The following is a 20,905-nucleotide window of genomic DNA, read 5'->3' as shown; positions in this document are numbered from 1 at the left end:
CTCTGCTCACCCCTCAGAGGGTGGGCTCCGTCTGGACTTCACCCTGGGCTCTGGGTCCCCAGGCCCCCTACCCTTCGCCCTGGGCTCCAGCCTCACCTTCTGCTGCCTTTCTCCCTTGTCTGGCTCCCACCTGCCTCAGGGCCTTTAAACATGCTGTTCCCTCTGCTTGGAAGGTGCCTCTTCCCCCGACCCCCCTTCAGAGCCCCCAGGACATCTTCCTCGCAGCCCCGCTCCAGACAGCCTCTGGGGGTGGGACCCCTCTGCTGGCACGTCCTGGGGGTCCCTATAGAGGACCGAGGGTCCAGGGAGAGATGGGGCTGCGGTGAACACCAAGTGTGATGTGGAGCAGGGGTGGTCCTGGTGTGTCCAGAAGGCAGGGCTCTGCTCCCTGAGGACTGCCTGCCCAGGCACCCTGGGGAATCTGGCCAGGCTGTCGGGGCTCCAGGCCCTGGATCCAGGGAGGGATGGGGAGACCCAGGCCCTGTGCTGGGGTAGCAAGGCCCCGGCCAGGTCACGATAAGGTGTCAGCTTGGCTCCCCTGTGCACTTAGGTGTGGGCCAGGCACTAAGCCCTGGACTCAGGCCACTCTGAGGTCTGCCCTCTCACCGCCAGCCACCGTCGAGGACGCCATGAGCCAATCAGGGTCCGTGAGCTCTTGCCCGGGTGCTGCCAAGTGAGCCCCCACCCCCACCCACTAGGCGCCCGCCCGCCCGCCCGCCCGCCCGCTACCCACCCATAGCCCCCAGGGAGGGGTGCGGCACGGGCCCCACCCTCACCAGTCCCTCCCCTGCAGTGGCAGCCTGGGCCGGTCTGACGGTGTGGCCAAGATGAGTGCCAAGGACCTGTTTGGTGAGTGAGGTTTGAGGACAAGAGGCCTCGGGGGCCAGCTCGGCTGGGAGGGTCTCGCCTACTCCCTTCCCCAGGGCTGTGCCAGGCCCCCACCCAGGGAGACACAGGTCAGCCCTGGGCACCCAGAGAAGGCCCCTGGACCCTAATCAACCAGCAGGTGCTCAGGTCCCTCCCCCAAACTCTGGCCACTGAATAGCCCTCCCCACGGTGAGCCAGTAAGGGGAGAGGCCTTACTAATAATTCAGGGAGCATCAATATTGATTCTCTGTGCTCTTCTCTGCCACCCGATCCTCCAGGGGTGGGGGCTCCTGCTGGACTGAGTGCCAGGTGTCTGCTCTGGGAGGGCGGGGCCTGGTCGGCCCCCACCTCCCCCAGCTCTGACCCTCCCCCGTCCATGCAGTGCTGCCTCTGGAAAGCAAGGAGCCCCAGGGAGGGGCAGGGAGAGGCAGGGAGATGGTAGCTGGCAGCTCTTAGAGTTGGGGGAAGCCCTGGACCAGACCCCTCCCCAGGAAGGTGGGCAGGGCCCTCCATGAAAGGAGGCTGAGCCTCCTGCATCCGCTCCAGGACACACCCCACCCAGACACAGTTGTGCCATCACCACTGTGAGCTGGGGGACCCGCCTGGGGACCCAGGGAGCTCCGTGGTCTGCCAGGAGGGGCCGTCCCTCCATTCCGTGCCCTTGTGTCCTTCCTGGCGGCCACAGAGGGCCCACAGAGCAGCCCTCCTCCCCTGCACTCTGTCCTGCCTGCGGCCCCGCCTGGGGTCCCGCCCTCAGGGGTGAGTGACCGTGTCTCCTTATTCAGAGCAGAGGAAGAGGTACTCCAACTCCAATGTCATCATGCACGAGACCTCCCAGTACCACGTCCAGGTGAGCCCCTCACCCCACGGGGCACTCCTGTCCTTCGTGCTCCGGGGTCCCCGGGCCTGTGGGGAAACTGAGGCCGGGGGAGAAGTGGTCCCACAGCAGGCAGCCTGTTCTGGGCTCACCCCCGCTGGGGAGCCTCCCTCCAGTCCCGGGGAGCTCCCGGTCTGAGGGGCACAGGAACCCTGGAGCCACATTGGGGAGAGGGATGCCACGGGCAACACAGGAAGGCAAGGACAGCTCTGGGTGCCCCTGGAAGCCCCAGTGGGAGGGAAACTGTCATCCTGGCCTCACAACAGGGAGCTAGACTGGGAGGGAGGAGGTGGAGCCGACACACTTTTCCGAGCTCCTGCAGGGACGTCCTCCATGGCTAATCCCACTAGGCCTGGACAGTCGAGATGGGTAACTGCGCTCTAGACGAGCCGCCAGCTCCGGAGACCTTTGCTCTTAGGTCACTTTTAATTCACACTTAGAACTCAGGAAATATGTTTTTAAAATGACCTTCCTGCTCGTGGCAGCCGGCCAAGTTCCTGGTTCCTGGTCATCATCCAAACCTGCAGGACAACAGGGCTGGGAATGGCTGAAGGGGAAGGAGGGAGGGGGACCCAGGATCAGGAAGGTGGGGGGCCTGGACCAGGAAGGTGGGGAGCCCTGGACCAGGAAGGTGGGGAGCCCTGGACCAGGAAGGTGAGGGGCCTGAACCAGGAAGGTGGGGAGCCCTGGACCAGGAAGGTGGGGGGGCCTGGACCAGGAGGGTGAGGGGCCTGAACCAGGAAGGTGGGGAGCCCTGGACCAGGAAGATGAGGGGCCTGGACCAGGAAGGTGGGGAGCCCTGGACTAGGAAGGTGGGGAGCCCTGGACCAGGAAGGTAAGAACGTCCCTCCGCTTAGAGCCCTCTATGCCCACAGAAGCCAGGTGAGTCACTGCTTTCTGAGCCTCAGTTTTCTCATCTATACAGTGGGTGCAATGAGACATGGGAGTCCCTAGGGCTCTTGCATTGGGCTGTGTTGGTGATCAGCCCTCCCTGCCAACCTGGGCAGGCAGGGGCCGTCTTGTGTGGTCAGCTCATGACTGCTGCAGGCTCAGCGTCCATGGGCAGCTCTGCCACCTCTCTGTGGGAGGGACTTTGCCCTCCTTGGTGAGGAGCCACCTGTGCCAGCGGGGCCTCCCAGCCCTTCTCCTAGACTTTGGTCCAAGCTAGCCTGTGGAAGGACCCCAGGCTGGGGCCACCTCTCCTGCCTGCCCAGCAGCCAGCAAGGCTGGGGATATGGGCAGGTTTGCTGACCCCTCCCAGCTGAGGAAGCTGAGGCCAAGAGGGAGGGTGAGAGGTGGTGGCAATGGGAGGTGGGGCACCGAAGCCTTGTGGGTTTGTTTTTATTTATTTATTTGGCTGCGTTGGGTCTACGTTGAGGTACGCAGGCTTCTCACTGCAGTGGCTTCTCTTGTTCCGGAGCTCATTTAATAAATGGTGTTGGGACAACGATTTTGAAGATAAATAAATGCAGATCCCAACGCTGCTCCTTAAGCCAAAAGAGATTCCAGATGAACCAAAAGGTTAAACATAAAAAAAAATAAAACTATTTTTTTAATATAAATTTATTTATTTATGGCTGCTTTGAGTCTTCATTGCTGCACAGGGGCTTTCTCTAGTTGCAGTGAGCAGGGGGCTAGTCTTCGTTACTGTGCGCAGGCTTCTCACTGCAGTGGCTTCTCTTGTTCCGGAGCACGGGCTCTAGGCGTGTGGGCTTCAATAGTTGTGGCGCACCAGCTCAGTAGCTGTGGCGCACAGGCTTAGTTGCTCCGCGGCATATGGGATCTTCCCGGACCAGGGCTCGAACTCGTGTCCCCTGCATTGGCAAGTGGATTCTTAACCACTGCGCCACCAGGGATGTCCCAGCATTTGTTTTATACAATTGAATTTTTGTATAGTGATTGAGTATTCTGAGACCTTGCTGAATTCATTTACTTGTTTCAGGAATTGCTTATAGAGTCATCGGATTTTTTTATGTACGCGATCATTTTGTCTGAAAATACAGTACTTAATTTCTTAATTTTAGCCACTTTGTTTTTCTTGCTTTATTGCCCTGGCTAGAACTACCAGGACAGTGCTCAATAAAAGTAATGATAGTGGACATCCTTGCCTGTGTCCAATCTTAGAAGAAAGTATTCAGAATTCCCCGTCTTGTAAGCTGTATGTTTTTGTAGATACCCTTTACTAGAATGGGGAAGTTCCTTTCCATTCTTTTTTTTTTTTTTTTCCTTTCCATTCTTTGTTTGCTGAGAGCTTTTATCATGAAAGTTGTTGAATTTTATCAAATGCTTTCTCAATTGAAATGTATTTACTATTGTTAATGTAATGAATCACACTGATATTTTAAAATGTTGAACCAACCTTGCAATTCTAGGATAAACTTCAATTACTAATGGTTTATTATCCTTTTTATGTATTGACAAGACTTATTGCTATTATTTTGTTAAGGATTTTTTTGCATTAATACTTATTAGAATATTGGTCTATAGTTTTCTTTTCCTGCAATGCCCTTGGCAGGTTTGGGTATCAGAGTTATGTTGGCCTTATAAAATGAGTGGAGAAATGTTCCTTCTCCTCTAGTCTTCAGAAAGAGTTTATGGAAGATTGTTGTGATTTCCCTCTTAAGTATTTGTTAGGATTCACCTGTGAGGCCCTGAATATAGGGTTTCCTTTGTGGGAAGTTTTCTTTTATTATGAATTCACTTTTATGCCTGTATGATCTGTAGTGGTATCCCCTCGTTCCTTCTGATTATTGATCATTTGTGTTTTCTCTATTTTTTTCTTGATCAGTCTTGCCAAGGGTTTATCAATTTCATCAATCTTTTCAGAACCAACCTTGGGCTTTGTTGATTTTTCTCTGTTGTTTGTGTATTTTACTAGTTCATTGGTTTCTGCTGTTATTTTCCTTCTTTCCACTTACTCTGGGTTTCATTTGATTGTCATCTTCTAGTTTCTTAAGAGGAATGCCCAGACCACTGATATTAAGTCTTTCTTCTTTTCTGACATTCATTTAAAGCTATAAAGCTCCTCAAAGGACTGCTTTAGCTATCTTCCACGAGTTTTTTGTTTTTGTTTTGTTTTGTTTTGTTTTTGCGGTACGCGGGCCCCTCACCGCTGTGGCCTCTCCCGCTGCGGAGCACAGGCTCCGGACGCGCAGGCTCAGCGGCCATGGCTCACGGGCCCAGCCGCTCAGCGGCATGTGGGATCTTCCTGGACTGGGGCACGAACTCGCATCCCCTGCATCGGCAGGCGGACTCCCAACCACTGTGCCACCAGGGAAGCCCCTTCCACAAGTTTTGATGTGCTTGTTTTTATTATTGTTCAGCTCAGAATATTTTATTTTTTAAAATTTTATTTTATTGGAGTATAGTTGATTTATAATGTGTTAGTTTCAGATGTACAGCAAAGTGATTCAATTATACATGTACATGTATTCCTTCTTTTTCAGATTCTTTTCCATTATAGGTTATTACAAGATATTGAATATAATTCTCTATGCTACACAGTGGGTCCTTGTTGGTTATCTATTTCATATATAGTAGCGTGTGTACGTTAATCCCAAGCTCCTAATTTATCCCTTCCCCACCTTTCCCCTTTGTTAACTGTAAGTTTTTTTTCGAAATTTGTGAGTCTGTTTCTGTTTTGTAAGTAAGTTCATTTGTATCATTTTTTTTAAATTAGATTCCACATATGAGTGGTATCATATGATATTTGTTTTTCTCTGTCTGACTTACTTCACTCATTTATTTTTTTAAGATAAATTTATTTATTTACTTATTTTTGGCTGCGTTGGGTCTCCGTCGCTGCACACGGGCTTTTCTCTAGTTGCGGCTAGTGAGGGCTACTCTTCGTTGCGGTGCGCGGGCTTCTCGTTGCGGTGGCTCCTCTTGTTGTGGAGCACGGGCTCTAGGCTCATGGGCTTCGGCAGCTGTGGCACACAGGCTCAGTAGCTGCGGTGCACGGGCTTAGTTGCTCCGCGGCATGTGGGATCTTCCCAGACCAGGGCTCAAACCCATGTCCCCTGCATCGGCAGGCAGATTCTTAACCACTGCGCCACCGGGGAAGTCCCTGACTTACTTCACGTAGTATGATCATCTCTAGGTCCATCCATGTTGCTGCAACTCAGAATATTTTCTAAATTTCCTTGTGACTTCTTTGACCCATGGGTTGTTTAGATTTTTCTTCCTTTTAAGCATTTAACCATGTAAGCATTTATAGGTATAAATTTCCCCTTAGTGCTGCTTTTGCTGCATCCCATAAGTTTTGATATGTTGTGTTTCTATTTTCATTTGTCTCTAGGTATTTTCTTATTTCCCTTGTGATTTCCTCTTTCACTCACTTGTTGTTTAAAAGTGTGCTGTTTAATTTCTACAAATATGGACCCATGATTTGTTTAGAAGTGTGTTGCTTAATTTCCAATTAATAGGGTTTTGTAGTTATCATTCTGTTATTGATTTCTAATTTAACCCCATTCTGGTCAGAGAATACACTCTGTATGTTTTCAGTCATTTGAAGTGAATGGGCAGCACGGCTGGGATGGTTTGGCTGTACAGTATTTTGCTGACAACGCGCCTCATGCAGACAGACCAGCTGCCTGATAGTCACTGCACGTTTCTACCCACTCTTCCTTTTCTTTTCTTTTTAAAAATATTTATTTATTTGTTTATTTATTTATGGCTGCGTTGGATCTTAGTTGCTGCACACGGGCTTCTCTCTTGATGTGGCCTGCAGACTCTAGAGCACGTGGGCTTAGTTGCCCGCGGCATGTGGGATCTTAGTTCCCCGACCAGGGCCAGAACCCACGTCCCCTGCATTGGAAGGCGGATTCTCAACCACTGGACCACCAGGGAAGTCCCTTTTTTTTATTATTATTACTTATTTATTTACTTACTTATTTTGGCTGCACCAGGTCTTAGCTGCGACACGTGGGATCTTCGCTGCGGCATGCGGGATCTTTTAGTTGCAGCATACAGGCTCATGGTCGTGGCATGCTAACTCTTAGTTGCAGCATGCATGTGGGACCTAGTGCCCCAAACAGGGATTGAACCGGGTGCCCTGCATTGGGAGCGCAGAGTCTTATCCGCTGAATCACCAGGGAAGTCCCCTGCGCGCTTTCTTTTTTTTTTTAGCATTTTATTCATTTATTTATTTGGCTGCGTCGGGTCTTAGTTGCAGTGCTTGGGCTCTCAGCATGTGGGATCTTACTTCCCTGACCGGGGATCGGACCTGTGTCCCCTGAATAGGAGGGCGGATTCTTAACCACTGGACCACCGGGGAATTCCCCTGCCTGGTCTCTTTCTAACCTGCCCATGGACATGTAGGTTGGCCTCCAAGAGTTTGTGCAGAGAGCAGCCTTGTACCCATGCCACATTCGACACGTGTGCAGGTTGCCTTGGGATTATAAGAGGGAAGCATGTGGGCTGGTCCAGTGTCATCAACTCCCCCAGAGCAGCCAGGCGAGTGCGGAGCAAGGGCTCCTCCTTCTCCACGTCTTAACCCGCCAGTGTAACGCGCAAGGGCTTGTTAGTACTGGGCAACAGGATAGGTGAAAACTCATTCCTAAAGTCACAGTCTCCTTCAATTTGCAATTCTTGTATTGAATGAGCCTGCATATATATATATATACATATATACATACACTTTTTGGCCGCACCGTGCAGCCTGTGGGGTCTTAGTTGTGGGATCTTAGTTCCCCAACCAGGGATTGAATCCGGGCCCTCGGCAATGAAAGCGCAGAGGCCTAACCCCTGGACCACCAGGGAATTCCCCTGCGTGTAATTTTCTGTGTTAAAAGGTTACTTATGTTTATTTTCCTGTAGACTCTCTGTTCATACCTTTTGTCAGTTTTTCTATTGAGCTGTTACTCTTTTACTTATTTACATATTCTTTCATTCTTTATTCATTTATCATTGATATCCTTAATTATTAACCAAAACAGAGCTTTTAACAAAGTAGGAACTATCATTGTAATGCATGTTGGCCTTTTCCTGTATCAAGAAAATTAGCCTACGTCACCTCCATTATATCTATTATTATATCTGTGGGGTGGTTTTTTTTTTAATACTTTGTATGTGGTACTTTTTCTCAGGCAGAAATTTTTTTTTCATTAAGTCAAATTTGTTGGTCTTGTCTTTTTATTCCCTTTTTTTTTTTTTTTTTTTCCGTGACCCCACCACGTGGCATGCGGGATCCTAGTTCCCTAAGCAGGGATCGAACCCACGCCCCCTGCAGTTTAAGCTCAGAGTTTTAACCACTGGACCACCAGGGAAGTCCCGGGCTTGTCTTTTGGGCATCTGGATTTTCTTCCTTGCTTAGCAAAGTCCCCCAGTGAAGAAGGCCTTCCTGAGATTATCAGAAGTTACCTAGTATTTCCTTCTAGCACTTTCATGCTTCCATGTTCTGTGGTTAAGCCTTAACTGCTTGGAGTTTCTGTGAGTGTTCACCCAGCTGTCCCAGCATTGTTCACTGAATTCAGCAAAGGTCAGCGAGGACACATGGGGGATCCTGGAAGGAGGAGGGGCCTGAGCCAGGCTTGGAGAGAGAGGAGCGGGGCGGGCCAGGGGTCCCCATGGGCTGCTCATTCATTCCCATCACATTCACTGGGGGCCTGCTGGGGGCCCAGCACTGTCACAGGCACCGGGGAGGCAGCAGCCAGAAAGCAAACAAAGAAGCATGTCGTGTCCAGCATAAAGTCGGATGATGATAAACACAGGGCAGGTCAAGGATGTGCGGACAGTGGGGCCGTGGCCAGGCAGGCAGGGAGGTCGTGTCCGAGCACAGCCCGGAAGGAACAGCGAACCGGGGGAGACCGGGCTCGGGCAGAGGTGGCACGTGCTAAGGCCCTGTCGTGAGCCTGCACCAGGGCTGCTGGGGGGACAGGGAGCCTGGTCCCGGAGCCCAGGGGCAGATTGGGTGGGCTGGGGGCTGTGTGTGTAGGGCTGCCAAGGGGTTTGCCAGGGCACGTCCATGGCCCCCACAGACATCCCCCAAGGAGAGCAGAGGACCCCCAAGGTGGGGCTTTGTCTCTTCAGACCCCCAGGGCAGGGATGTTCCCCTCAGACCCCCAGGGTTGGTTGTGGCCCCCTCAGACCTCCAGGGCACAGCCCCTTGGCCTGGCTTCTTCTTATAAGAGTGCTAATCCCATTCAAGAGCCTCCACCGTCATGATCTAAAACGTCCCAAAGCCCTACCTCCTAATACCATCACACTGGGATTAGGGTTTCTACATATGAATTTGGTGGCGGGGGACACAATCAGTCCATTTAAGATGAGATTAACATTTAAGTCAATAGACTTTGAGTAAAGCAGACTGCATCCCATAATGTGTGTGGGCCTCATCCAATCAGCTGAAGACCTTAAAAGAAAGGACTGAGGTCCCCCAGGAGGAAGGAATTCTGCCTCCAGACACACTTGAACTCAAGACCGAAATATCAACTCCTCTGGGAATTTCCAGCCCACCTGCCTCCTTTCCTGCCGATTTGGGACTTAACCCCACAATCAATCTCTCTCTCTCTCTGTATGTCTGGAGAACCCTGACTAACACGGTACCTGAGATGGGATCTGAACCTGGTTTGGACTCCAAAGCCCTGGAGTGTAATCACTAGCCCATTCTACCTTCCAACCGTTTGTTTGTTGGCAGTGCCGCGGCACGTGGGATCTTAGTTCCCCCACCAGGGATCAAACCGGGGACTTCAGACCCACAGGGTTGGCCGTGGCCCCCTCGGCCCCCCCCAGGGTTGGCGTGGCCCCCTCGGACCCCCAAGGTTGGCTGTGGCCCCTCAGACCCCGAGGGTTGTCTGCGGCCCCCTTGGACCCCCCAGGGCTGGCCGTGGCCCCCTCGGGCCCCCAGGGTCGGCCGTGGCCCCCTCGGACCCCCAAGGCTGGCCATGGCCCTCAGACCCCCGGGGCTGGCTGTGACCCCCTCAGAGCCCCAGGGCGCAGCCCCTTGGCCCTGGTTCTTGGCCCCGGGAGGGCCCCGCCCAGGGTGACCCCCTGCCTGCCCACCCAGCACTTGGCCACGTTCATCATGGACAAGAGCGAGGCCATTGTGTCCGTGGACGATGCCATCCGGAAGCTGGTGCAGCTGAGCTCCAAGGAGAAGATCTGGACACAGGAGGTGCTGCTGCAGGTCAATGACCAGTCGCTGCGGCTGCTGGACGTGGAATCCCAGGTGTGGTGGCAGCAGGAGGGAGGGCGTTCGCCCATCCTGCAAGGCAGGCCCAGGCAGCGACCCAGACACACTGGGCCTCTGTGGGAGAGGGAACAGGCCGAGGGCAGGGAGGGCCAGGCGGAGCCGAGAGTACAGGGGAGCCACGCCACACAGGGACACGTCCACCTCGCCAGAGCGGCTCCACCGGCTGGACCGGGGCGGGGCCCGTGTGTGCACGTTGCCCCGTGGGGTCCGTGGCCAGGCCACGTTCCTTTTCCGTGGCGTGAACGCCACAGGCCACGCCCACAGCCAGCCCGTGTCCCCGGCCTCCGCTCCTCGGGTCTTCCCCGTGCCTATGGCCCTGAGCCCTCGTCCGTGCCTGGGACTCTCGCCATGCGCCATGGCGAGCCCGGGCCCAGCCGCCTGTCCCCCAGGAGGAGCTGGAGAACTTCCCACTGCCGACTGTGCGGCACAGCCAGACGGTGCTGAACCAGCTACGCTACCCGTCGGTGCTGCTGCTTGTGTGCCAGGACTCAGACCAGAGCAAGCCCGACGTCCACTTCTTCCACTGCGACGAGGTGGAGGTGAGGGGTGGGCAGTGGGGGGCGGGGAGCCCAGATGCCTCCCGAGAGCCAGCCTGACGCCCCGTCCCCCCAGGCGGAGCTGGTGCATGAGGACATCGAGAGCGCGCTGGCCGACTGCCGCCTGGGGAAGAAGATGCGGCCACAGACCCTCAAGTAGGGGGGTAGGAGGGGCGGGGGGGAGGGGCCGGGCCTGGGGCTGGGGCTGCGGCCAGGCTCAGCGGCCCTTCGCCCCACTTCAGGGGCCACCAGGAGAAGATCCGGCAGCGGCAGTCCGTCCTGCCCCCGTCCCAGGGCCCGGCCCCCATCCCCTTCCAGCGCTACGGCAGGGACTCGCCTTCCACCAAGAACCGAGTGGGCCTGCCCACGCCGCTCGGAATGTCCCCTGCATCGGCAGGCAGATTCTTAACCACTGCGCCACCGGGGAAGTCCCTGACTTACTTCACGTAGTATGATCATCTCTAGGTCCATCCATGTTGCTGCAACTCAGAATATTTTCTAAATTTCCTTGTGACTTCTTTGACCCATGGGTTGTTTAGATTTTTCTTCCTTTTAAGCATTTAACCATGTAAGCATTTATAGGTATAAATTTCCCCTTAGTGCTGCTTTTGCTGCATCCCATAAGTTTTGATATGTTGTGTTTCTATTTTCATTTGTCTCTAGGTATTTTCTTATTTCCCTTGTGATTTCCTCTTTCACTCACTTGTTGTTTAAAAGTGTGCTGTTTAATTTCTACAAATATGGACCCATGATTTGTTTAGAAGTGTGTTGCTTAATTTCCAATTAATAGGGTTTTGTAGTTATCATTCTGTTATTGATTTCTAATTTAACCCCATTCTGGTCAGAGAATACACTCTGTATGTTTTCAGTCATTTGAAGTGAATGGGCAGCACGGCTGGGATGGTTTGGCTGTACAGTATTTTGCTGACAACGCGCCTCATGCAGACAGACCAGCTGCCTGATAGTCACTGCACGTTTCTACCCACTCTTCCTTTTCTTTTCTTTTTAAAAATATTTATTTATTTGTTTATTTATTTATGGCTGCGTTGGATCTTAGTTGCTGCACACGGGCTTCTCTCTTGATGTGGCGTGCAGACTCTAGAGCACGTGGGCTTAGTTGCCCGCGGCATGTGGGATCTTAGTTCCCCGACCAGGGCCAGAACCCACGTCGCCTGCATTAGAAGGCGGATTCTCAACCACTGGACCACCAGGGAAGTCCCTTTTTTTTATTATTATTACTTATTTATTTACTTACTTATTTTGGCTGCACCAGGTCTTAGCTGCGACACGTGGGATCTTCGCTGCGGCATGCGGGATCTTTTAGTTGCAGCATACAGGCTCATGGTCGTGGCATGCTAACTCTTAGTTGCAGCATGCATGTGGGACCTAGTGCCCCAAACAGGGATTGAACCGGGTGCCCTGCATTGGGAGCGCAGAGTCTTATCCGCTGAATCACCAGGGAAGTCCCCTGCGCGCTTTCTTTTTTTTTTTAGCATTTTATTCATTTATTTATTTGGCTGCGTCGGGTCTTAGTTGCAGTGCTTGGGCTCTCAGCATGTGGGATCTTACTTCCCTGACCGGGGATCGGACCTGTGTCCCCTGAATAGGAGGGCGGATTCTTAACCACTGGACCACCGGGGAATTCCCCTGCCTGGTCTCTTTCTAACCTGCCCATGGACATGTAGGTTGGCCTCCAAGAGTTTGTGCAGAGAGCAGCCTTGTACCCATGCCACATTCGACACGTGTGCAGGTTGCCTTGGGATTATAAGAGGGAAGCATGTGGGCTGGTCCAGTGTCATCAACTCCCCCAGAGCAGCCAGGCGAGTGCGGAGCAAGGGCTCCTCCTTCTCCACGTCTTAACCCGCCAGTGTAACGCGCAAGGGCTTGTTAGTACTGGGCAACAGGATAGGTGAAAACTCATTCCTAAAGTCACAGTCTCCTTCAATTTGCAATTCTTGTATTGAATGAGCCTGCATATATATATATATACATATATACATACACTTTTTGGCCGCACCGTGCAGCCTGTGGGGTCTTAGTTGTGGGATCTTAGTTCCCCAACCAGGGATTGAATCCGGGCCCTCGGCAATGAAAGCGCAGAGGCCTAACCCCTGGACCACCAGGGAATTCCCCTGCGTGTAATTTTCTGTGTTAAAAGGTTACTTATGTTTATTTTCCTGTAGACTCTCTGTTCATACCTTTTGTCAGTTTTTCTATTGAGCTGTTACTCTTTTACTTATTTACATATTCTTTCATTCTTTATTCATTTATCATTGATATCCTTAATTATTAACCAAAACAGAGCTTTTAACAAAGTAGGAACTATCATTGTAATGCATGTTGGCCTTTTCCTGTATCAAGAAAATTAGCCTACGTCACCTCCATTATATCTATTATTATATCTGTGGGGTGGTTTTTTTTTTAATACTTTGTATGTGGTACTTTTTCTCAGGCAGAAATTTTTTTTTCATTAAGTCATCAGGCAGAAATTTTTTTTTTTTTATGACAAATTTGTTGGTCTTGTCTTTTTATTCCCTTTTTTTTTTTTTTTTTTTTTCCGTGACCCCACCACGTGGCATGCGGGATCCTAGTTCCCTAAGCAGGGATCGAACCCACGCCCCCTGCAGTTTAAGCTCAGAGTTTTAACCACTGGACCACCAGGGAAGTCCCGGGCTTGTCTTTTGGGCATCTGGATTTTCTTCCTTGCTTAGCAAAGTCCCCCAGTGAAGAAGGCCTTCCTGAGATTATCAGAAGTTACCTAGTATTTCCTTCTAGCACTTTCATGCTTCCATGTTCTGTGGTTAAGCCTTAACTGCTTGGAGTTTCTGTGAGTGTTCACCCAGCTGTCCCAGCATTGTTCACTGAATTCAGCAAAGGTCAGCGAGGACACATGGGGGATCCTGGAAGGAGGAGGGGCCTGAGCCAGGCTTGGAGAGAGAGGAGCGGGGCGGGCCAGGGGTCCCCATGGGCTGCTCATTCATTCCCATCACATTCACTGGGGGCCTGCTGGGGGCCCAGCACTGTCACAGGCACCGGGGAGGCAGCAGCCAGAAAGCAAACAAAGAAGCATGTCGTGTCCAGCATAAAGTCGGATGATGATAAACACAGGGCAGGTCAAGGATGTGCGGACAGTGGGGCCGTGGCCAGGCAGGCAGGGAGGTCGTGTCCGAGCACAGCCCGGAAGGAACAGCGAACCGGGGGAGACCGGGCTCGGGCAGAGGTGGCACGTGCTAAGGCCCTGTCGTGAGCCTGCACCAGGGCTGCTGGGGGGACAGGGAGCCTGGTCCCGGAGCCCAGGGGCAGATTGGGTGGGCTGGGGGCTGTGTGTGTAGGGCTGCCAAGGGGTTTGCCAGGGCACGTCCATGGCCCCCACAGACATCCCCCAAGGAGAGCAGAGGACCCCCAAGGTGGGGCTTTGTCTCTTCAGACCCCCAGGGCAGGGATGTTCCCCTCAGACCCCCAGGGTTAGCCGTGGCCCCTCAGACCCTCAGGGTTGGCCGTGGTCCCCTCGGACCCCCCCAGGGTTGGCGTGGCCCCCTCAGACCCCCAAGGTTGGCTGTGGCCCCTCAGACCCTCAGGGTTGGCCATGGCCCCCTCAGACCCTCAAGGTTGGCTGTGGCCCCTCAGACCCTCAGGGTTGGCCATGGCCCCCTCAGACCCTCAAGGTTGGCTGTGGCCCCTCAGACCCTCAGGGTTGGCCATGGCCCCCTCAGACCCTCAAGGTTGGCTGTGGCCCCTCAGACCCTCAGGGTTGGCCATGGCCCCCTCAGACCCTCAAGGTTGGCTGTGGCCCCTCAGACCCTCAGGGTTGGCCATGGCCCCCTCAGACCCTCAAGGTTGGCTGTGGCCCCTCAGACCCTCAGGGTTGGCCATGGCCCCCTCAGACCCTCAAGGTTGGCTGTGGCCCCTCAGACCCTCAGGGTTGGCCATGGCCCCCTCAGACCCTCAAGGTTGGCTGTGGCCCCTCAGACCCTCAGGGTTGGCCATGGCCCCCTCAGACCCTCAAGGTTGGCTGTGGCCCCTCAGACCCTCAGGGTTGGCCATGGCCCCCTCAGACCCTCAAGGTTGGCTGTGGCCCCTCAGACCCTCAGGGTTGGCCATGGCCCCCTCAGACCCTCAAGGTTGGCTGTGGCCCCTCAGACCCTCAGGGTTGGCCATGGCCCCCTCAGACCCTCAAGGTTGGCTGTGGCCCCTCAGACCCTCAGGGTTGGCCATGGCCCCCTCAGACCCTCAAGGTTGGCTGTGGCCCCTCAGACCCTCAGGGTTGGCCATGGCCCCCTCAGACCCTCAAGGTTGGCTGTGGCCCCTCAGACCCTCAGGGTTGGCCATGGCCCCCTCAGACCCTCAAGGTTGGCTGTGGCCCCTCAGACCCTCAGGGTTGGCCATGGCCCCCTCAGACCCTCAAGGTTGGCTGTGGCCCCTCAGACCCTCAGGGTTGGCCATGGCCCCCTCAGACCCTCAAGGTTGGCTGTGGCCCCTCAGACCCTCAGGGTTGGCCATGGCCCCCTCAGACCCTCAAGGTTGGCTGTGGCCCCTCAGACCCTCAGGGTTGGCCATGGCCCCCTCAGACCCTCAAGGTTGGCTGTGGCCCCTCAGACCCTCAGGGTTGGCCATGGCCCCCTCAGACCCTCAAGGTTGGCTGTGGCCCCTCAGACCCTCAGGGTTGGCCATGGCCCCCTCAGACCCTCAAGGTTGGCTGTGGCCCCTCAGACCCTCAGGGTTGGCCATGGCCCCCTCAGACCCTCAAGGTTGGCTGTGGCCCCTCAGACCCTCAGGGTTGGCCATGGCCCCCTCAGACCCTCAAGGTTGGCTGTGGCCCCTCAGACCCTCAGGGTTGGCCATGGCCCCCTCAGACCCTCAAGGTTGGCTGTGGCCCCTCAGACCCTCAGGGTTGGCCATGGCCCCCTCAGACCCTCAAGGTTGGCTGTGGCCCCTCAGACCCTCAGGGTTGGCCATGGCCCCCTCAGACCCTCAAGGTTGGCTGTGGCCCCTCAGACCCTCAGGGTTGGCCATGGCCCCCTCAGACCCTCAAGGTTGGCTGTGGCCCCTCAGACCCTCAGGGTTGGCCATGGCCCCCTCAGACCCTCAAGGTTGGCTGTGGCCCCTCAGACCCTCAGGGTTGGCCATGGCCCCCTCAGACCCTCAAGGTTGGCTGTGGCCCCTCAGACCCTCAGGGTTGGCCATGGCCCCCTCAGACCCTCAAGGTTGGCTGTGGCCCCTCAGACCCTCAGGGTTGGCCATGGCCCCCTCAGACCCTCAAGGTTGGCTGTGGCCCCTCAGACCCTCAGGGTTGGCCATGGCCCCCTCAGACCCTCAAGGTTGGCTGTGGCCCCTCAGACCCTCAGGGTTGGCCATGGCCCCCTCAGACCCTCAAGGTTGGCTGTGGCCCCTCAGACCCTCAGGGTTGGCCATGGCCCCCTCAGACCCTCAAGGTTGGCTGTGGCCCCTCAGACCCTCAGGGTTGGCCATGGCCCCCTCAGACCCTCAAGGTTGGCTGTGGCCCCTCAGACCCTCAGGGTTGGCCATGGCCCCCTCAGACCCTCAAGGTTGGCTGTGGCCCCTCAGACCCTCAGGGTTGGCCATGGCCCCCTCAGACCCTCAAGGTTGGCTGTGGCCCCTCAGACCCTCAGGGTTGGCCATGGCCCCCTCAGACCCTCAAGGTTGGCTGTGGCCCCTCAGACCCTCAGGGTTGGCCATGGCCCCCTCAGACCCTCAAGGTTGGCTGTGGCCCCTCAGACCCTCAGGGTTGGCCATGGCCCCCTCAGACCCTCAAGGTTGGCTGTGGCCCCTCAGACCCTCAGGGTTGGCCATGGCCCCCTCAGACCCTCAAGGTTGGCTGTGGCCCCTCAGACCCTCAGGGTTGGCCATGGCCCCCTCAGACCCTCAAGGTTGGCTGTGGCCCCTCAGACCCTCAGGGTTGGCCATGGCCCCCTCAGACCCTCAAGGTTGGCTGTGGCCCCTCAGACCCTCAGGGTTGGCCATGGCCCCCTCAGACCCTCAAGGTTGGCTGTGGCCCCTCAGACCCTCAGGGTTGGCCATGGCCCCCTCAGACCCTCAAGGTTGGCTGTGGCCCCTCAGACCCTCAGGGTTGGCCATGGCCCCCTCAGACCCTCAAGGTTGGCTGTGGCCCCTCAGACCCTCAGGGTTGGCCATGGCCCCCTCAGACCCTCAAGGTTGGCTGTGGCCCCTCAGACCCTCAGGGTTGGCCATGGCCCCCTCAGACCCTCAAGGTTGGCTGTGGCCCCTCAGACCCTCAGGGTTGGCCATGGCCCCCTCAGACCCTCAAGGTTGGCTGTGGCCCCTCAGACCCTCAGGGTTGGCCATGGCCCCCTCAGACCCTCAAGGTTGGCTGTGGCCCCTCAGACCCTCAGGGTTGGCCATGGCCCCCTCAGACCCTCAAGGTTGGCTGTGGCCCCTCAGACCCTCAGGGTTGGCCATGGCCCCCTCAGACCCTCAAGGTTGGCTGTGGCCCCTCAGACCCTCAGGGTTGGCCATGGCCCCCTCAGACCCTCAAGGTTGGCTGTGGCCCCTCAGACCCTCAGGGTTGGCCATGGCCCCCTCAGACCCTCAAGGTTGGCTGTGGCCCCTCAGACCCTCAGGGTTGGCCATGGCCCCCTCAGACCCTCAAGGTTGGCTGTGGCCCCTCAGACCCTCAGGGTTGGCCATGGCCCCCTCAGACCCTCAAGGTTGGCTGTGGCCCCTCAGACCCTCAGGGTTGGCCATGGCCCCCTCAGACCCTCAAGGTTGGCTGTGGCCCCTCAGACCCTCAGGGTTGGCCATGGCCCCCTCAGACCCTCAAGGTTGGCTGTGGCCCCTCAGACCCTCAGGGTTGGCCATGGCCCCCTCAGACCCTCAAGGTTGGCTGTGGCCCCTCAGACCCTCAGGGTTGGCCATGGCCCCCTCAGACCCTCAAGGTTGGCTGTGGCCCCTCAGACCCTCAGGGTTGGCCATGGCCCCCTCAGACCCTCAAGGTTGGCTGTGGCCCCTCAGACCCTCAGGGTTGGCCATGGCCCCCTCAGACCCTCAAGGTTGGCTGTGGCCCCTCAGACCCTCAGGGTTGGCCATGGCCCCCTCAGACCCTCAAGGTTGGCTGTGGCCCCTCAGACCCTCAGGGTTGGCCATGGCCCCCTCAGACCCTCAAGGTTGGCTGTGGCCCCTCAGACCCTCAGGGTTGGCCATGGCCCCCTCAGACCCTCAAGGTTGGCTGTGGCCCCTCAGACCCTCAGGGTTGGCCATGGCCCCCTCAGACCCTCAAGGTTGGCTGTGGCCCCTCAGACCCTCAGGGTTGGCCATGGCCCCCTCAGACCCTCAAGGTTGGCTGTGGCCCCTCAGACCCTCAGGGTTGGCCATGGCCCCCTCAGACCCTCAAGGTTGGCTGTGGCCCCTCAGACCCTCAGGGTTGGCCATGGCCCCCTCAGACCCTCAAGGTTGGCTGTGGCCCCTCAGACCCTCAGGGTTGGCCATGGCCCCCTCAGACCCTCAAGGTTGGCTGTGGCCCCTCAGACCCTCAGGGTTGGCCATGGCCCCCTCAGACCCTCAAGGTTGGCTGTGGCCCCTCAGACCCTCAGGGTTGGCCATGGCCCCCTCAGACCCTCAAGGTTGGCTGTGGTTAAAATTTTATTTTATTGGAGTATAGTTGATTTATAATGTGTTAGTTTCAGATGTACAGCAAAGTGATTCAATTATACATATACATGTATTCCTTCTTTTTCAGATTCTTTTCCATTATAGGTTATTACAAGATATTGAATATAATTCTCTATGCTACACAGTGGGTCCTTGTTGGTTATCTATTTCATATATAGTAGCGTGTGTACGTTAATCCCAAGCTCCTAATTTATCCCTTCCCCACCTTTCCCCTTTGTTAACTGTAAGTTTTTTTTCGAAATTTGTGAGTCTGTTTCTGTTTTGTAAGTAAGTTCATTTGTATCATTTTTTTAAAATTAGATTCCACATATGAGTGGTATCATATGATATTTGTTTTTCTCTGTCTGACTTACTTCACTCATTTATTTTTTTAAGATAAATTTATTTATTTACTTATTTTTGGCTGCGTTGGGTCTCCGTCGCTGCACACGGGCTTTTCTCTAGTTGCGGCTAGTGAGGGCTACTCTTCGTTGCGGTGCGCGGGCTTCTCGTTGCGGTGGCTCCTCTTGTTGTGGAGCACGGGCTCTAGGCTCATGGGCTTCGGCAGCTGTGGCACACAGGCTCAGTAGCTGCGGTGCACGGGCTTAGTTGCTCCGCGGCATGTGGGATCTTCCCAGACCAGGGCTCAAACCCATGTCCCCTGCATCGGCAGGCAGATTCTTAACCACTGCGCCACCGGGGAAGTCCCTGACTTACTTCACGTAGTATGATCATCTCTAGGTCCATCCATGTTGCTGCAACTCAGAATATTTTCTAAATTTCCTTGTGACTTCTTTGACCCATGGGTTGTTTAGATTTTTCTTCCTTTTAAGCATTTAACCATGTAAGCATTTATAGGTATAAATTTCCCCTTAGTGCTGCTTTTGCTGCATCCCATAAGTTTTGATATGTTGTGTTTCTATTTTCATTTGTCTCTAGGTATTTTCTTATTTCCCTTGTGATTTCCTCTTTCACTCACTTGTTGTTTAAAAGTGTGCTGTTTAATTTCTACAAATATGGACCCATGATTTGTTTAGAAGTGTGTTGCTTAATTTCCAATTAATAGGGTTTTGTAGTTATCATTCTGTTATTGATTTCTAATTTAACCCCATTCTGGTCAGAGAATACACTCTGTATGTTTTCAGTCATTTGAAGTGAATGGGCAGCACGGCTGGGATGGTTTGGCTGTACAGTATTTTGCTGACAACGCGCCTCATGCAGACAGACCAGCTGCCTGATAGTCACTGCACGTTTCTACCCACTCTTCCTTTTCTTTTCTTTTTAAAAATATTTATTTATTTGTTTATTTATTTATGGCTGCGTTGGATCTTAGTTGCTGCACACGGGCTTCTCTCTTGATGTGGCCTGCAGACTCTAGAGCACGTGGGCTTAGTTGCCCGCGGCATGTGGGATCTTAGTTCCCCGACCAGGGCCAGAACCCACGTCGCCTGCATTAGAAGGCGGATTCTCAACCACTGGACCACCAGGGAAGTCCCTTTTTTTTATTATTATTACTTATTTATTTACTTACTTATTTTGGCTGCACCAGGTCTTAGCTGCGACACGTGGGATCTTCGCTGCGGCATGCGGGATCTTTTAGTTGCAGCATACAGGCTCATGGTCGTGGCATGCTAACTCTTAGTTGCAGCATGCATGTGGGACCTAGTGCCCCAAACAGGGATTGAACCGGGTGCCCTGCATTGGGAGCGCAGAGTCTTATCCGCTGAATCACCAGGGAAGTCCCCTGCGCGCTTTCTTTTTTTTTTTAGCATTTTATTCATTTATTTATTTGGCTGCGTCGGGTCTTAGTTGCAGTGCTTGGGCTCTCAGCATGTGGGATCTTACTTCCCTGACCGGGGATCGGACCTGTGTCCCCTGAATAGGAGGGCGGATTCTTAACCACTGGACCACCGGGGAATTCCCCTGCCTGGTCTCTTTCTAACCTGCCCATGGACATGTAGGTTGGCCTCCAAGAGTTTGTGCAGAGAGCAGCCTTGTACCCATGCCACATTCGACACGTGTGCAGGTTGCCTTGGGATTATAAGAGGGAAGCATGTGGGCTGGTCCAGTGTCATCAACTCCCCCAGAGCAGCCAGGCGAGTGCGGAGCAAGGGCTCCTCCTTCTCCACGTCTTAACCCGCCAGTGTAACGCGCAAGGGCTTGTTAGTACTGGGCAACAGGATAGGTGAAAACTCATTCCTAAAGTCACAGTCTCCTTCAATTTGCAATTCTTGTATTGAATGAGCCTGCATATATATATATATACATATATACATACACTTTTTGGCCGCACCGTGCAGCCTGTGGGGTCTTAGTTGTGGGATCTTAGTTCCCCAACCAGGGATTGAATCCGGGCCCTCGGCAATGAAAGCGCAGAGGCCTAACCCCTGGACCACCAGGGAATTCCCCTGCGTGTAATTTTCTGTGTTAAAAGGTTACTTATGTTTATTTTCCTGTAGACTCTCTGTTCATACCTTTTGTCAGTTTTTCTATTGAGCTGTTACTCTTTTACTTATTTACATATTCTTTCATTCTTTATTCATTTATCATTGATATCCTTAATTATTAACCAAAACAGAGCTTTTAACAAAGTAGGAACTATCATTGTAATGCATGTTGGCCTTTTCCTGTATCAAGAAAATTAGCCTACGTCACCTCCATTATATCTATTATTATATCTGTGGGGTGGTTTTTTTTTTATACTTTGTATGTGGTACTTTTTCTCAGGCAGAAATTTTTTTTTCATTAAGTCAAATTTGTTGGTCTTGTCTTTTTATTCCCTTTTTTTTTTTTTTTTTTTCCGTGCCC

The 20,905-nt window shown here is 54.0% G+C and overlaps 1 protein-coding gene across 1 annotated transcript in view; it reads left to right on the top strand.

The window, feature by feature from the left end:
• The window catches only part of EPS8L2 (EPS8 signaling adaptor L2), a 29,781-nt gene continuing 8,876 nt past the window's right edge, over window positions 1–20,905 (top strand). Inside the window, exons 1-7 of the mRNA XM_024131784.3 lie at window positions 1–20; window positions 551–673; window positions 794–849; window positions 1,653–1,717; window positions 9,750–9,911; window positions 10,325–10,474; window positions 10,548–10,627. Coding sequence (XP_023987552.1) covers window positions 630–673; window positions 794–849; window positions 1,653–1,717; window positions 9,750–9,911; window positions 10,325–10,474; window positions 10,548–10,627 — 557 coding nt within the window. The 5' untranslated portion in view covers window positions 1–20; window positions 551–629. The remainder of the gene's footprint in view (window positions 21–550; window positions 674–793; window positions 850–1,652; window positions 1,718–9,749; window positions 9,912–10,324; window positions 10,475–10,547; window positions 10,628–20,905) is intronic.

Source organism: Physeter macrocephalus, chromosome 18, assembly GCF_002837175.3.
Source record: "Physeter macrocephalus isolate SW-GA chromosome 18, ASM283717v5, whole genome shotgun sequence".
Lineage (NCBI taxonomy): Eukaryota > Metazoa > Chordata > Mammalia > Artiodactyla > Physeteridae > Physeter > Physeter macrocephalus.
This window is presented reverse-complemented; position numbering and strand designations above follow the sequence as displayed.